At 35.2% G+C, this 18,709-nt stretch overlaps 1 protein-coding gene across 1 annotated transcript; it reads left to right on the top strand.

The window, feature by feature from the left end:
- Positions 1–5,070: 5,070 nt before the first annotated feature.
- Positions 5,071–6,792, top strand: LOC113299910 (inositol-tetrakisphosphate 1-kinase 1-like). The gene has a single exon (XM_026549009.1). The coding sequence runs from the start codon at positions 5,340–5,342 to the stop codon at positions 6,336–6,338; it is 999 nt and encodes a 332-aa protein (XP_026404794.1). The 5' UTR covers positions 5,071–5,339; the 3' UTR covers positions 6,339–6,792.
- The last annotated feature ends 11,917 nt before the right edge of the window (positions 6,793–18,709 follow it).

The raw sequence follows: 18,709 nt of genomic DNA, 5'->3' as shown, positions 1-18,709 counted from the left end.
GGGGGGGGGGGGGGGGGGGGGGGGGGGGGTAGTATCATCGACGCAATAAGAAGAAGGTAGTCCACATACCTGGATGAAGTTCCGAAGAGCCAACTAATAAGTAGAGCATTTGTATGTTGAGAATAAGTTACCCAGGATCACCTTTTGCACCAAAATAATCTGGCTCTGAGAAGCTAGATAACAATAAATGAGGGTGTCTTCCATGGTATAAATGCCCAAGCCACCGTCCTTGATGGGCAAGGTAGCTAATCTCCTCTTAAAGGACCAAAAATTGCACCGTCCTCAGTAACAAGAAGTCTCAAGTACTTGAGCAAATGATCATCGAAAAGCTCAGTGGCTTGTTGAAGGGCTGCAGGATTAGTAGTGCGCATTGCAAAATATAACCTAGATACACCGATGCAATTACGAAGTAATAGCATCTCACTTTGAGGATCCTTGAGTTTTTTAGTGGCGGACATTAGTTGAACAGTCTTGTTCACCCTACTCAACAACATATCACTAATAAAGTTCAAATTCAGACTGACATGACCACCCTAAAGTTTAACACCATTAGAAGGTCCACCAATATCAGGAGGTAAAACACCATCAGCAGTACTTCTGGGATCAATCGAAGGCCAAAAGACTTTCGTTTTCTTTATATTGAGATGTAAACCTATTCCTGGTCCTTCAGTTTCAATATTAAGCGTAAGGTCTTGGCAACCTCAAGTGTATCACCAATGCTTGTACCATCATCAAGGTAACAGGCATGCAAATCGAGTTTGCAACTGGAAGCAATAGTCTTCACCAGGGGGTGAAGTGTCAAGGAAAACAACAAAGGACCGAGAGGGTCGTCTTGTTGGACTCCGAGAGCATAAAATAAATATATTGGTCGTAGTAGAGTTTAGCAGGTCGCATGTAACAAAATTCTACCCAACGAGAAATACCTGGACAATGAAGACGAACCTCCTTGATGAGCTGAGATCTGCTCACCATGTTGAACGCGTTCGAAAAGTCAATGAGAAACATTGACATCATGTCTGAGTGACCTTTCAACTCCGGTAGGCCATTTACAGCATGTAAAATACTCCTCCTCCCCCCCCTCCCCCGAATTGGTAATCACCTAAATAGAAAGTCATGTCCTTACCAACAGAGAAAGACGCCACTTTAGAGACCAATCTATGCCAAACTGTGCCAACTGCAATTGGCCTAAGACCGCCACCAGGCTTAAGTAACGGTTTTAAGGGCGCACTACCGATGAACTCTCCTAAACCTTCGGGGAATTTTCCAGCCAACCAAAGGTTGACAATCCCTGTAATAGAAGCGGGTAAGTCGTCCGGAACAGCAGGTGCAACCCCACTCATCATATCAACTAAATGCTTTGCCCGCAGTCCATCTCGTTTGCATGATGTACTCTTAGGAAAGCTCTTAATAGCTCCCAGAACTGCACGACAATCCATTGTAATTGGGTCTGCTATAATATCATCACAAGGGACTATAGGAAGAGGCATTGTTGGGAGCTTATCTTGCAACTCAGAGTAAGTTTGTTCATTACAAGGAGCCACCCCGATTGAAGAAAGCACTCGAATTGTGGCAGCAAAATGGCCACAACTCATTTTCTTTCAGCAAGCTATCATGTTAGCCATACCATGTTTCTTCTCATCTTTTTTCTTAGACACATTACGAACAGGAAGATGTAGCATCTTGTCAACCAGTACAAAGCAACCGTTAGACTCTTTCCAAACTGATAAAGCTTGGTTAATGACTGCTACCTGTAGGCGTTTCCTTTTGCCTGATTTCGCCTCCGCAGAACTTCTCGGCCTGTAAGGTGCTAACGTGCAAATGGGAAACAAAATGAGCTGCAACCAAGCAGTCACATTAGTTGGGTTAACGATGACCTTGTCGAGGCAGGCTTTCAACGATCTCGAAAACGATAACCGGCACTGATGATGAATGCATGTTATAGTCGTAAATTGTCTTTGGAACATAGTATTAAGCAAGTCTGTAAAAATAGAACCGTACGACTCTATTACAACAGCACCACCATCCCCCTTAGAAGTTCCCATACAGACAGTACTTACCTCTGCAGACTGAGCTAAGCCATGAAAAAGAAAATATGGACCTACTCCGTTGAATGGCCCTGCAACAACGTCTCCATGAACGACCCATTCTATGCCTTTGCACGCCATCTTCCAGGCATGTAGATGCATACATCTACAGCACAGCCACATCTGTAAGCAACTAAGAACCTTCTCCCAAGCAAGGTATATATGTTGATGTTTAGCAATCAACTCTCTGCGAGATGCCTTGTTAACATCAGAAAAAAGATGTTTGTCATATAAATGCCGCAAGAATGATCCTTTGGCATAACCCCTGTTGTTGACCCCGTCGTGACAACTATCAAAGCTGTTGAACGGGCAATTACAGAAGCCATTATCAGATGCTGCCTTTGCTGTGAAGGGAGGTGATGAAGATGGGGGTAAAGGCAACAGGGAAGAGGGGGTTGTTGATAACCGGTTGCGGAAAGATGCTCTAGTCGATCTAGCCATGAAAGTTACAGGCGAACCCTAAAAAGAAAGAGAAAAACACAAATCCTAAAAAAGAAAAACAGCACACAAAAGTGCCTCCCTTTTTTTTTGTATTAACTTTGCTTTAATAAGAAAAGGATATAAATATATTTTCTTATAATTCTTTATTGAGAATCCCACAATGCTTTAGTTGGTAACCGAACAACAAACTGGGTACCAACTCCTTTTTGAATAGCTATAGTCTATGAAATTTAGTTTTTTTTATAAATATTTTAAATATAAAAAATTATTTCTTTTTAAATTTTGTACATATAAAAAATTATTATTTTTTACATTTTTTATATTTTTACTTTTTATTATATTTTTCAATTTTTTTAATTAGAATTATAATGTTTTACAAGGAGGTAGTGGGAGCCTAGGAGCCTAGTAACAAGTTGGGCTCCTGCATCCTTATGAATGAAAAAAATCTATAAAAAATTATCTTTCTTTTACATCTTTTTTTAGAAAAAGAAAAATTCTTTAGTTTTTTTAAAGTTGCCCCGGGCCATATTATTAATAATCAACATTAGGTAAAACATCGGTGGAGGGTAGCCTAGCAACAAGTTGACCCACACACCTTTTTGAATGGAAATACCTAATCTATAGAAAAGAGAGTTGACTATTTTGTAGTTTATATCATAATTAGCTATGAAATTTCTCTACCTCTTCAAGAATACCACCATATCTTCACCTAGTTCACCTAAAGTGAAAAAAGGAAGGACGCCGAAACCATAACCATGAGCTGAGCAACTATCCAAATATTTGGAACGCTTGCAAGAGATAGCATTGGAAATGGCAACACATGGAGTGAAGGCTCGACCACTGTTACCAGAAAAAGGTGAAACACCCGTAACATCGAGACAAACATCTAGACCATTCTCCCAGTTATATACGACGATGTCGCCAGGTTTCAAAGCCTTACCCTTTTCTTTTTATTATAATAATTTTTATTTCTGATAATTAGATTTTAAAATTACAATTTCATCTTTTCCATTTTATTTTCATGCAAAAACACTAAGCATCGAATTACACGTAGTTCTAATGCATGATATTACAACTGCATGTAATTGATGTCTTGTTTTGCTGGTGTGTCAAACGGCCGACACCTAACATCAAACTTCAACATGGGTATTGCTGCTAAGCTTTGGAGTTGATACCCACCTAATTGCCTCACGGACAGTTTTGCATTCTCCAGCCTGAGGGTCTAGGTTGCCAGCTATGTAAGAGCCTTTGATTTCTACACGTTCACCTGCATAATTTCCGATCACATTGCCAGTACCCAAATCATTAGTAGGGTGATCAAAGGAAGCATGTAGAGTTGTTCTACTCACATCTTGATCAGAGAGAATCCACACACTTCTACCCCGCCGAAGATGCTAGTACTTATTAACATGGATGACTTTGTCAGTCCACATGGTTATTATAGAGTTATCTATTTGTTATTTCTGTTCGTATTCATTGCTACATCCCAAGGGCTAATTTCTCTACAAAGTTTCCATTGCACCAAATCCTTGAGGAATCGTTAAATTAATATGGGTGGGATTAGGATTAATAAAATTGTTCAAATGATAATTAATTCTAGCAACCGTGTTAACAGGTTTCAAGACTTTTTCGAAAAAAGTATTCATATATTTCTTTCTAAATAACCCAACAACCCACTATGAGGGTGCTTTTCCGTTTAATATTATATTTTGATTAATTAACTCCTTCGAGACTATTAGAACCAGTGAACCAAGATGTAATATTGGCTGCCGGCCAAGCTGCCCTCACATGATCACAATATTTTAAAATGACTTAAAGTCTCCTCTTTATGATGACATACTGCACGATCACCCAACTTCTTTTATAAATTTAGGAAATGGATAGGAAGCATCTAAGTACCTTTAGCATGAAAACAATAAAAAAGCAAACAACTAAGAGTCCTTTACACCATTATATCTTATACGAACAATAGGAATCCATTTCCCCTAATATTATAGGATTCAACGAGTAGTTTTCGTCTAGTGAGGTGGGAGCAATGCACATTACAGCATATTATAGGATATATCATATACTAGATGGACTAGAAGAATCAATTCTGCCAAGGTACTGCGATTTCACAAAATTGGTTAAAAACACCAGAATCAACAATTTCTGGGTGAAATGGACAGTTAGATTTTGATACTGTTTAAATTGACAAAAATGTAAAAATAGGCAAGATGTAATCAGTTTCATCGTGCCCATTTTCAAATACTTTTTTTTATTTTTAATTTACACAGGATGTATTCAATTTCATCCTTGATAGTTTTTAAATTTAAGCTAGGATAAATCCAGTTTCATCCTTGCTATTTTTTCTTTTGGCCATTTCACCCAAATTATTTTTTACTCGTCCATTTGAACCGTGAAAATATTTGGACAAATGACACATTTTCGGATGCGATTTCTCATGATAACTAAAAACCTGTACTGGTTTTAGCGACGTGGGTACCATTCCATAAATAAAATGTAATCCTGGCCTTTGAACTTCTGAATAAGTATCCGTCCTAGCAATTGTCGTAGTGCTTGCAATATTTTTGACCAGTACGTTGACATCGTTTAAGCATTTCCACGAGAGAAGCTTTATCTATTTATACTTGAACATTTTCTTAGCAGAAATCTCACTTCCAAAACTCTGAAAATCTTTTGCTAAAACTAATCTTTGGAGCGACAACAGCAGCAACAAACAGTAAGAAACCCTTCAAACTATTTCTTTCGATTACCTTTCCAGTTTCATTTCAATCTAGATTTTAAATATAAGATCAACGAAAAAACAAAAGAATGGAAACAAGTTTTAAAATAGGTTATGCATTCGAACCAAGCAAGAAGATTTTTATCACAGATGCAATAGTGGATGGATCAAAACAAAGAGGTGTTGATCTTATCAAGGTAGATCCTGAGAAACCATTGATTGAACAAGGTCCGTTTGATTGTATTTTACAGAGACTATCTAATGAGATTAGGATTAAACAGTTGGAAGAATATTCATCACTAAACCCTGATGTTTTGATCATTGATCCTCCTTCCAAAGTTGAAGTTCTTCATGATCGTTATTCAATGTTATATTGTGTAGAAGATATGATGAAAATGGATGCTCAACAGCATGAAATCGGAATGCCCACTTTTGGGATACCGAAACAGGTTCTGGTAACAGATGTTGATTCGTTGATGAATGTGAATGTGGAGGGAGGGTTGCAACTGAGATTCCCTTTGATTGCAAAACCAGAAATGGTTGATGGAAGTATGCAGTCGCATGAGTTGTCGTTGGTGTATAATCTCGATGCTTTGAAAGAAGTTCACACCCCGGTTGTTTTGCAAGAGTTTGTTAATCACGGCGGTGTTATGTTCAAAGTTTATGTTGTTGGTGATTATGCGACATGTGCGAAGAGGAATTCGTTGCCAGATGTATCTGAAGAACAGTTGGATGCAGAGAAGAGTCCTGTTCCATTTTCGCAAATATCGAATAAGCCGAGTCAAGAACATAGTGACCATATGTCTAATGAGGAGATACGGATAGAAGAAGCTGTACTGCCGCCGGATAGTTTTATTTCTCGTATCGCTAGTGGGTTAAGACAAGCTACGGGATTGCATCTGATGAATTTTGATCTCATTAGGGATTCAAGAATTAGTAACCATTATCTTATTCTTGACATTAATTATGCCCCTGGGTTTGAGAAGATGCCGTCCTACGAATCTGTTTTGACGGATTTCTTTTGTGATCTTAGGGACAGAAAGAACAACTCATTGAGTGAGGATATGAAAAGGGAAGAAGAAGAGTAGTCTAGTGATGGGTTTTGTTTAAGAAACAGTTGTTTGTCTATTGCAGGTGAAGACCGCTGATTGTTAAGTACGGTCGATGGACGAGTAACTGGTTCGATCTCTAATGATGGATTAGTACGGTGTTGGAGCGTTCGGAAGGTAGTGTTCTTCTAATTCTTTCGAAATTCCAAATGGTGTGTTGTGGTTGGTTAGTTGAATAATTAGTTTGTTATACTCTGTTTCTGTACCTCTTAAAGGGCTTTGTTTTTGGCATCTCATCATGTTGACTGTTATATGTACTGATGGTACCAGAGGTACCCATTTTCTCAAATTTACTTGAAGTTTTAGGAAGTTCAAAGCTGTGATTTCGAGGCTGTTGTTGTCCATGCTTTCTTATATCCGTTGTAATGTTCATGGATGGTGTAACCCTTCATTGCTTGGAATATTATTTTGGAGACAAGATATACACTTTTAATACTCCCTCCATCCCACTATTAAGTGACCTAGTTAAAGTTTGCACAATTTTTAAGACAAATAAGGGGAAAATTATTTTTAAGCACTTTTTACAATTATACCCTTATGGATAGTAAATAGTAAAATTTTGAAATGATTTATCTCTCAAAATACACCACGGATGTTCTCAAATTTCGTACCATTGAAAAGCATTTTAAAACACCTACATAACGAATATAAACATGACTATCAAATTATGCGTATTTTTTATATTTCTTATAATCAATTAAAATGATAATTTTAGAAATATCTCCTTATTTAGTGATATTGGTCACTTAATGGTGAGACAAAATCTAAAAATAACCAGGTCATTTATTAGTGGGACAGAGGGAGTATTAACGATGTTGATTGGATTTATTTTCATTGTTTCTTTCATGGTTCGTCCTAACTCATTACAGAAGCCTAATTTAATGAATGTGTTCTACGATCTATCCTCTCTCCCCCGTCCTCTCTCCCGTCTCCCTATTGAAGCAATTAATACGTTTTACTGGTGGCGCACTTGGCACATTAAGGTTTCACTTTTTATATACAATTATGTCCTAGTAATAGTTTGCTCTGAAGATATTATGTCTATGGCTTTTATGGTGCTTCGACAACTGCTCTAGTTTTAAGAGCAAGTCTTACGATGGAATCCAAACTATTCCAAGTGTGGAAAAATCATGGAATGTCAAGTCTACTTGCTTCCAAGTTGGGGTCTTTCACAGAAAATCCAAGCAAGGTTCCACGATTTCGTGGAAGGGTTCGTGGAATCCATCTGAACGCCAATAACAATAGCGTTAAACGCTAATAAGAATAGCGCTAAAAAAACGCCATTAAGAATTGCGTTTTTTTTATCCGTAGATTTAAAATGAGTTGTTGAAATCTAACGGCCGAGAAAAAAGCTCCATTCTTAATAGCGTTTTTTTAGCTCCATTCTTAATTGCGTTTTTTTAGCTCCATTAAGAATAGCGTTTCTACTATTCCACCATTACACTTGCGCTTCATCCACAGTTCCAAGTGTTGAGGTGGCGTGGAAGATGGAAGATGGATGGATTCCACCATAAGACTTGCTCTAATAAACTGCTTATTTCCCGCCGTGCTCTGGGATGATTGAATCTTAGTTTTGAGTTGTTTAAGAGCATCTCGAGTGTCGGGGATGGAGGTTTTAGAAAATCATGACACATAGGATTTAACACTTTTTTGACCAAATATTTATCTCCAGTGCTAGGGTGGAGATAAATAATAAATGATAACATGGATGTTTTCTCATGCGAAAGGGTAAACCAGAAAGTCATATCTTTAATATCTCTATGACCCCAGGTCTGATGATACATCATCATTTTTTATTCCAAAATTGATTTTTCTTAGTATACTAAGACTTTAGCATTGGAGATGAGATTTTAGGTAGAAGGTCAAATTTATGTTTCTTTTAGCCATGTAGGAATGACCCACAACTAAAAGGTATAGGATTACCTTTACCCTTAGCATTGGAGATGCTCTAATTTTTCATGGTCACCTGAGTAATGTGATCTGTTTGTATCAAAAATTACTTTTAGGTACTAAATACGATTTTTTTTTGCTGATAGCCTAGACTGCTTTCAAACTCCGTCATTGAACTGGATTCTGGCAATTACGGGGTTCGAACCTCTACCTCTGCAGTGGGAGGGAGCATGAGAACCATCAGACCACTTGATGGTTCTCACACTAAATACGATTGATTTGATGATAAAAATAAAGGTTAGGAAACGAATTGAAGTAAATGAGACGAGAATTTTACGTGGTTCGGCGAGTTGTGTTTACATCCACGGAGAAACAAAGAGATATTTTATTGATTATGATAATATAATGATTTTTCTCCGGGTTAACTAACCTAAAATTCCATATTTTCTTAGGATTTAGGGTACTGGTATTTAATTCTGATATAAACTTCAAGTGCAAGCAACTTGGACAACAAGATATGTGGAAACTTCTTGAATCTTCATTAACGGGCTAGGTGGGCTTGACTAGTGGGCTTTGAAGAATTTTATGGTGGGTACAAACATGATCATCTCCGTCATTGTTGAAGACAAATTTAGTGCGCCAATGTACTTGAATAATGTGATCTAACCATATATATTTGTTTTTTCATCTTTTCAAAGATATACTCCCTTCGTCCAAGTTATATAGGCAGAGACTAGTTTTTGGTTGTCCATCTATGTAGGCATAATTCAAATTCCGAGATGACGCTTTCCAATTATGCCCCTATTTATGGATATTTCTAGTTTTCATCGAAAAATAAAGGGTAAAACAAGAAAGAGGAAGGATATTTATAATCTAAAAGATTTTGTTTTTCCTCCTATATAACTTGGACGGAGAGAAGATGTAAAAGGAGAAGATTTTATTGAAACAAACAAGTACAAAGACTCTTACAGGAATTGAGAAACACACTCTCAAGACACCCAAAAACTTTATTGAGGATCGTTCTCTAAAGACAGGACTTGCCTAACTAATAACATTAGGAGGCTCATGCCACCAAAATTGAAACATAATGCTTGTCCTATAATACATTGCAAGCTTATCAGCTGCAAGATTAGAACACTACACCAAATTTTGGGATTAAAAATAGAACAGAGCCGTCACTAAAACGGGTTGTAACGGATTTTACCTGTTTCAAAAAGGGGTATTACAAATTTTTTTGCAAAGACAATGTGGCCGTTATGAATTTTGCGTTACAACGGCGTTTGTAACAGATAAGAACTGTTACTATGTGGCGAGTCGTAACAGGAAGGAGCCGTTACGAATTTTTTAGTAACAGTAAAAAAGGTTACTGCCAGTCAACGTTGACCTGGTCAAAATTGGTCATTATTGACCAAAAGTGACCAGATCAATATTGACCGGCAGTTCATTTTTTCCCGGAAATAAGGCTGACATTTCAAATATCCTGTGTACACCTTTCATTTCATCCATAATCCACATTCAATACTTTCTTCAATGAGTTAATTCATTCCAACATTGAATCAATTCAATAAAGAATACAAACTCTTTTAAGTACCAAAAAAAATTCTGTCAACTGCTAAGTTCAGTTCATTCTCACTTAAATGACTATAAGTAGAAACCACATGCTCAAGGAACTTCAACAAAACAGTTCAGTTTTTCTATTTTCAACTTCCATGTACATTTTCCTTCAACTAATTTATCTAGCATTTACATAAGGTATATCAGCGAGACTACCAAATAACTGAGCAATTATATTTTGGAACTTGTAAAAAACCTACCTCTACAGCTTCAGAGGAGCATACATATGCTACATATGGCCACATCATGTAGGTTCAGGTCCATTTTCTAATGCCAGAGGAATGTGATGTTTAGATCAACTTCAGAAAGTTCACTTGAGGATGTAGAAGGCAACATGATGAACCATCAAATCCAAACTTCTTCACAATTTTCTGGACCCTTTTCGGATGCGCAAAACTTGGGTTATCAAGATGATCATAGGAAACAGTAAAAGAAACAATTGGAGCAAAACATTTTGCATATCGAAATTAAAAACATTGAGATTGCAATCCTTCACAATTGGAGTAAAAAGCAAAACAAAGCATACAAAAACTGCAATGTAGTACACATTACCTTGGTTGGATTGAAACAAAATCTAAGGAAGTTCAGAGCTCATAAGTGGCAGCTCAATATAATGCACATTATCCCTACCTCGGTACCTTATCCTGCCAGAAAAGAACAACATTAATGCAACAGTTACAGGGATTACACTCATCCATTTCTTTGATATAAAGGTACCTGAATATGACTGCTGAACAAAATGAACAATAAGGCCAATAAATACCTATGGAAGCGCATGATGGAAAAGTGTAAAGGAAGTGTTGAATTAACCTCACCGCTATGTGCGAACCTGCAAAGAAACAATTACACAATGTCAGCTATGGAAAAGATTTTTATGGAATTTCATAAATCGAAGAAAATTTACTTCAAACACATAACTCGAACTGTCTATTTGAAAGAAAAAAAAATTATAAGAGTTGGACATTCAATATTGAACTACAACAAGTTTCAGTCTTCTCCCTCAACGTCATTATAAGACCCAAGACATCAGAGTAATAAAATTAGTTAGTGTTAACAGATGCAAACTTACTAAAATTGAAAAATCAAATAATCAAGCCATGTCCACAAAACAAAACAATATCATCAGACACAGTAACACACATGATGAAAAAACAAAACATCACAATATGAATTCAAACAATGAGTAAATTCATTATTACCTTGAGAACCGATATTTTTGGATTCGACCGCTCTCGATAGCTGTATCAATCGAGAGAGCACAACAGAAGGTAAAGTAACTGCTCTGAACAAAATGAACAATAAGGCCAATAAATACCTATGGAAGCGCATGATGTAAAAGTGTGAAGGAAGTGTTGAATTAATCTCACCGCTATGTGAGAACCTGCATAGAAACAATTACACAATGTCATCTATGGAAAAGATTTTTATGGAATTTCATAAATCGAAGAAAATTTAATTCAAACACATAACTGGAACTGTCTATTTGAAAAAAAAAATATAAGAGTTGGACATTCCATATTGAACTACAACAAGTTTCAGTCTTCTCCCTCAACCTCATTATAAGACCCAAGACATCAGAGTAATAAAATTAGTTAGTGTTAACAGATGCAAACTTACCAAAATTGAACAATCAAATAATCAAGCCATGTCCACAAAACAAAACAATATCATCAGACACAGTAACACACATGATGAAAAAACAAAACATCACAATATGAATTCAAACAATGAGTAAATTCATTATTACCTTGAGAACCGATATTTTTGGATTCGACCCTCTCGATAGTTGTATCAATCGAGAGAGCACAACATAAGTTAAAGTAACTGCTCTGAACAAAATGAACAATAAGGCCAATAAATACATGTGGAAGCGCATGATGGAAAAGTGTGAAGGAAGTGTTGAATTAACCTCACCGCTATGTGCGAACCTGCATAGAAACAATAACACAATGTCAGCTATTGAAAAGATTTTTATGTAATTTCATAAATCGAAGAAAGTTTACTTCAAACACATAACTGGAACTGTCTATTTGAAAAAAAAAAATATAAGAGTTGGACATTCCATATTGAACTACAACAAGTTTCAGTCTTCTCCCTCAACCTCATTATAAGAACCAAGACATCAGAGTAATAAAATTAGTTAGTGTTAACAGATGCAAACTTACCAAAATTGAACAATCAAATAATCAAGCCATGTCCACAAAACAAAACAATATCATCAGACACAGTAACACACATGATGAAAAAACAAAACATCACAATATGAATTCAAACAATGAGTAAATTCATTATTACCTTCAGAACCGATATTTTTGGATTCGACCGCTCTCGATAGCTGTATCAATCGAGAGAGCACAACAGAAGGTAAAGTAACTACTCTGAACAAAATGAACAATAAGGCCAATAAATACCTATAAAAGCGCATGATGGAAAAGTGTGAAGGAAGTGTTGAATTAACCTCACCGCTATGTGTGAACCTGCATAGAAACAATTACACAATGTCAGCTATGGAAAATATTTTTATGGAATTTCATAAATCGAAGAAAATTTACTTCAAACACATAACTGGAAATGTCTAATTGAAGAAAAAAAATATATAAGAGTTGGACATTCCATATTAAACTACAACAAGTTTCAGTCTTCTCCCTCAACCTCATTATAAGACCCAAGACATCAGAGTAATAAAAAAAGTTAGTGTTAACAGATGCAATCTTACCAAAATTGAACAATCAAATAATCAAGCCATGTCCACAAAACAAAACAATATCATCAGACACAGTAACACACATGATGAAAAAACAAAACATCACAATATGAATTCAAACAATGAGTAAATTCATTATTACCTTGAGAACCGATATTTCTGGATTCGACCGCTCTCGATAGCTGTATCAATCGAGAGAGCACAACAGAAGGTAAAGTCACTGCTCTGAACAAAATGAACAATAAGGCCAATAAATACCTATGGAAGCGCATGATGGAAAAGTGTGAAGGAAGTGTTGAATTAACCTCACCGCTGTGTGCGAACCTGCATAGAAACAATTACACAATGTCATCTATGGAAAATATTTTTATGGAATTTCATAAATCGAAGAATATTTACTTCAAACACATAACTGGAACTGTGTATTTGAAGAAAAAAAATATATAAGAGTTGGACATTCCATATTGAACTACAACAAGTTTCAGTCTTCTCCCTCAACCTCATTATAAGACCCAAGACATCAGAGTAATAAAATTAGTTAGTGTTAACAGATGCAAACTTACCAAAATTGAACAATAAAATAATCAAGCCATGTCCACAAAACAAAACAATGTCATCAGACACAGTAACACACATGATGAAAAAACAAAACATCACAATATGAATTCAAACAATGAGTAAATTCATTATTACCTTGAGAACTGATATTTTTGGATTCGACCATCTCGATAGCTGTATCAATAGAGAGAGCACAACATAAGTTAAAGTAACTGCTCTGAACAAAAGGAACAATGAGGCCAATAAATACCTGTGGAAGCGCATGATGGAAAAGTGTGAAGGAAGTGTTTAATTAACCTCACCGCTATGTGCGAACCTGCATAGAAACAATTACACAATGTCAGCTATGGAAAAGATTTTTATGGAATTTCATAAATCGAAGAAAGTTTACTTCAAACACATAACTGGAACTGTCTATTTGAAAAAAAAAATATAAGAGTTGGACATTCCATATTGAACTACAACAAGTTTCAGTCTTCTCCCTCAACCTCATTATAAGACCCAAGACATCAGAGTAATAAAATTAGTTAGTGTTAACAGATGCAAACTTACCAAAATTGAACAATCAAATAATCAAGCCATCTCCACAAAACAAAACAATATCATCAGACACAGTAACACACATGATGAAAAAACAAAACATCACAATATGAATTCAAACAATGAGTAAATTCATTATTACCTTGAGAACCGATATTTTTGGATTCGACCGCTCTCGATAGCTGTATCAATCGAGAGACCACAACAGAAGGTAATGTAACTACTCTGAACAAAATGAACAATAAGGCTAATAAATACCTATGGAAGCGCATGATGGAAAAGTGTGAAGGAAGTGTTGAATTAACCTCACCGCTATGTGCGAACCTGCATAGAAACAATTACACAATGTCAGCTATGGAAAATATTTTTATAGAATTTCATAAATCGAAGAAAATTTACTTCAAACACATAACTGGAACTGTCTATTTGAAGAAAAAAAATATATAAGAGTTGGACATTCCATAATGAACTACAAGAAGTTTCAGTCTTCTCCCTCAACCTCATTATAATACCCAAGACATCAGAGTAATAAAATTAGTTAGTGTTAACAGATGCAAACTTACCAAAATTGAACAATCAAATAATCAATCCATGTCAACAAAACAATATCATCAGACACAGTAACACACATGATGAAAAAACAAAACATCACAATATGAATTCAAACAATGAGTAAATTCATTATTACCTTGAGTACCGATATTTTTGGATTCGACCCTCTCGATAGCTGTATCAATCGAGAGAGCACAACATAAGTTAAAGTAACTGCTCTGAACAAAATGAACAATAAGGCCAATAAATACCTGTGGAATCCCATGATGGAAAAGTGTGAAGGAAGTGTTTAATTAACATCACCGCTATGTGCGAACCTGCATAGAAACAATTACACAATGTCAGCTATGGAAAATATTTTTATGGAATTTCATAAATCGAAGAAAATTTACTTCAAACACATAACTGGAACTGTCTATTTGAAGAAAAAAAATATATAAGAGTTGGACATTCCATATTGAACTACAACAAGTTTCAGTCTTCTCACTCAACCTCATTATAATACCCAAGACATCAGAGTAATAAAATTAGTTAGTGTTAACAGATGCAAACTTACCAAAATTGAACAATCAAATAATCAAGCCATGTCAACAAAACAAAACAATATCATCAGACACAGTAACACACATGATGAAAAAACAAAACATCACAATATGAATTCAAACAATGAGTAAATTCATTATTACCTTGAGTTCCGATATTTTTGGATTCGACCCACTCGATAGCTGTATCAATCGAGAGAGCACAACATAAGTTAAAGTAACTGCTCTGAACAAAATGAACAATAAGGCCAATAAATACCTGTGGAAGCCCATGATGGAAAAGTGTGAAGGAAGTGTTTAATTAACCTCACCGCTATATGAGAACCTGCATAGAAACAGTTACACAATGTCATCTATGGAAAATATTTTTATGGAATTTCATAAATCGAAGAAAGTTTACTTCAAACACATGACTGGAACTTTCTATTTGAAGAAAAAAATATAAGAGTTGGACATTCTATATTGAACTACAACAAGTTTCAGTCTTCTCCCTCAACCTCATTATAAGACCCAAGAAATCAGAGTAATATAATTAGTTAGTGTTAACAGATGCAAAGTTACCAAAATTGAACAATCAAATAATCAAGCCATCTCCACAAAACAAAACAATATCATCAGACAAAGTAACACACATGATGAAAAACAAAACATCACAATATGAATTCAAATAATGAGTAAATTCATTATTACCTTGAGAACCGACATTTTTGGATTCGACCGCTCTCGAAAGCTGTATCAATCGAGAGAGCACAACAGAAGGTAAAGTAACTACTCTGAACAAAATGAACAATAAGGACAATAAATACCTATGGAAGCGCATGATGGAAAAGTGTGAAGGAAGTGTTGAATTAACCTCACCGCTATGTGCCAACCTGCATAGAAACAATTACACAATGTCAGCTATGGAAAATATTTTTATGGAATTTCATAAATCGAAGAAAATTTACTTCAAACACATAACTGGAACTGTGTATTTGAAGAAAAAAAATATATAAGAGTTAGACATTCCATATTGAACTACAACAAGTTTCAGTCTTCTCCCTCAACCTCATTATAAAACCCAAGACATCAGAGTAATAAAATTAGTTAGTGTTAACAGATGCAAACTTACCAAAATTGAACAATCAAATAATCAAGCCATGTCAACAAAACAAAACAATATCATCAGACACAGTAACACACATGATGAAAAAACAAAACATCACAATATGAATTCAAACAATGAGTAAATTCATTATTACCTTGAGTTCCGATATTTTTGGATTCGACCCACTCGATAGCTGTATCAATCGAGAGAGCACAACATAAGTTAAAGTAACTGCTCTGAACAAAATGAACAATAAGGCCAATAAATACCTGTGGAAGCCCATGATGGAAAAGTGTGAAGGAAGTGTTTAATTAACCTCACCGCTATATGAGAACCTGCATAGAAACAGTTACACAATGTCATCTATGGAAAATATTTTTATGGAATTTCATAAATCGAAGAAAGTATACTTCAAACACATGACTGGAACTTTCTATTTGAAGAAAAAAATATAAGAGTTGGACATTATATATTGAACTACAACAAGTTTCAGTCTTCTCCCTCAACCTCATTATAAGACCCAAGAAATCAGAGTAATATAATTAGTTAGTGTTAACAGATGCAAAGTTACCAAAATTGAACAATCAAATAATCAAGCCATCTCCACAAAACAAAACAATATCATCAGACACAGTAACACACATGATGAAAAAACAAAACATCACAATATGAATTCAAACAATGAGTAAATTCATTATTACCTTGAGAACCGACATTTTTGGATTCGACCGCTCTCGATAGCTGTATCAATCGAGAGAGTACAATAGAAGGTAAAGTAACTACTCTGAACAAAATGAACAATAAGGCCAATAAATACCTATGGAAGCGCATGATGGAAAAGTGTGAAGGAAGTGTTGAATTAACATCACCGCTATGTGCGAACCTGCATAGAAACAATTACACAATGTCAGCTATGGAAAATATTTTTATGGAATTTCATAAATCGAAGAAAATTTACTTCAAACACATAACTGGAACTGTCTATTTGAAGAAAAAAAATATATAAGAGTTGGACATTCCATATTGAACTACAACAAGTTTCAGTCTTCTCACTCAACCTCATTATAATACCCAAGACATCAGAGTAATAAAATTAGTTAGTGTTAACAGATGCAAACTTACCAAAATTGAACAATCAAATAATCAAGCCATGTCAACAAAACAAAACAATATCATCAGACACAGTAACACACATGATGAAAAAACAAAACATCACAATATGAATTCAAACAATGAGTAAATTCATTATTACCTTGAGTTCCGATATTTTTGGATTCGACCCACTCGATAGCTGTATCAATCGAGAGAGCACAACATAAGTTAAAGTAACTGCTCTGAACAAAATGAACAATAAGGCCAATAAATACCTGTGGAAGCCCATGATGGAAAAGTGTGAAGGAAGTGTTTAATTAACCTCACCGCTATATGAGAACCTGCATAGAAACAGTTACACAATGTCATCTATGGAAAATATTTTTATGGAATTTCATAAATCGAAGAAAGTTTACTTCAAACACATGACTGGAACTTTCTGTTTGAAGAAAAAAATATAAGAGTTGGACATTCTATATTGAACTACAACAAGTTTCAGTCTTCTCCCTCAACCTCATTATAAGACCCAAGAAATCAGAGTAATATAATTAGTTAGTGTTAACAGATGCAAAGTTACCAAAATTGAACAATCAAATAATCAAGCCATCTCCACAAAACAAAACAATATCATCAGACACAGTAACACACATGATGAAAAACAAAACATCACAATATGAATTCAAATAATGAGTAAATTCATTATTACCTTGAGAACCGACATTTTTGGATTCGACCGCTCTCGAAAGCTGTATCAATCGAGAGAGCACAACAGAAGGTAAAGTAACTACTCTGAACAAAATGAACAATAAGGACAATAAATACCTATGGAAGCGCATGATGGAAAAGTGTGAAGGAAGTGTTGAATTAACCTCACCGCTATGTGCCAACCTGCATAGAAACAATTACACAATGTCAGCTATGGAAAATATTTTTATGGAATTTCATAAATCGAAGAAAATTTACTTCAAACACATAACTGGAACTGTGTATTTGAAGAAAAAAAATATATAAGAGTTAGACATTCCATATTGAACTACAACAAGTTTCAGTCTTCTCCCTCAACCTCATTATAAAACCCAAGACATCAGAGTAATAAAATTAGTTAGTGTTAACAGATGCAAACTTACCAAAATTGAACAATCAAATAAACAAGCCATGTCCACAAAACAAAACAATATCATCAGACACAGTAACACACATGATGAAAAAACAAAACATCACAATATGAATTCAAACAATGAGTAAATTCATTATTACCTTGAGAACCGATATTTTTGGATTCGACCCTCTCGATAGCTGTATCAATCGAGAGAGCACAACATAAGTTAAAGTAACTGCTCTGAACAAAATGAATAATAAGGCCAATAAATACCTGTGGAAGCGCATGATGGAAAAGTGTGATGGAAGTGTTTAATTAACCTCACCGCTATGTGCGAACCTGCATAGAAACAATTACACAATGTCAGCTATGGAAAAGATTTTTATGGAATTTCATAAATCGAAGAAAGTTTACTTCAAACACATAACTGGAACTGTCTATTTGAAAAAAAAAATATAAGAGTTGGACATTCCATATTGAACTACAACAAGTTTCAGTCTTCTCCCTCAACCTCATTATAAGACCCAAGAAATCAGAGTAATAAAATTAGTTAGTGTTAACAGATGCAAACTTACCAAAATTGAACAATCAAATAATCAAGCCATCTCCACAAAAAAAAGCAATATCATCAGACACAGTAACACACATGATGAAAAAACAAAACATCACAAT

The sequence above is a fragment of the Papaver somniferum genome, chromosome 7 (genome assembly GCF_003573695.1).
Source record: "Papaver somniferum cultivar HN1 chromosome 7, ASM357369v1, whole genome shotgun sequence".
NCBI classification, from domain to species: Eukaryota; Viridiplantae; Streptophyta; class Magnoliopsida; order Ranunculales; family Papaveraceae; genus Papaver; species Papaver somniferum.
This window is presented reverse-complemented; position numbering and strand designations above follow the sequence as displayed.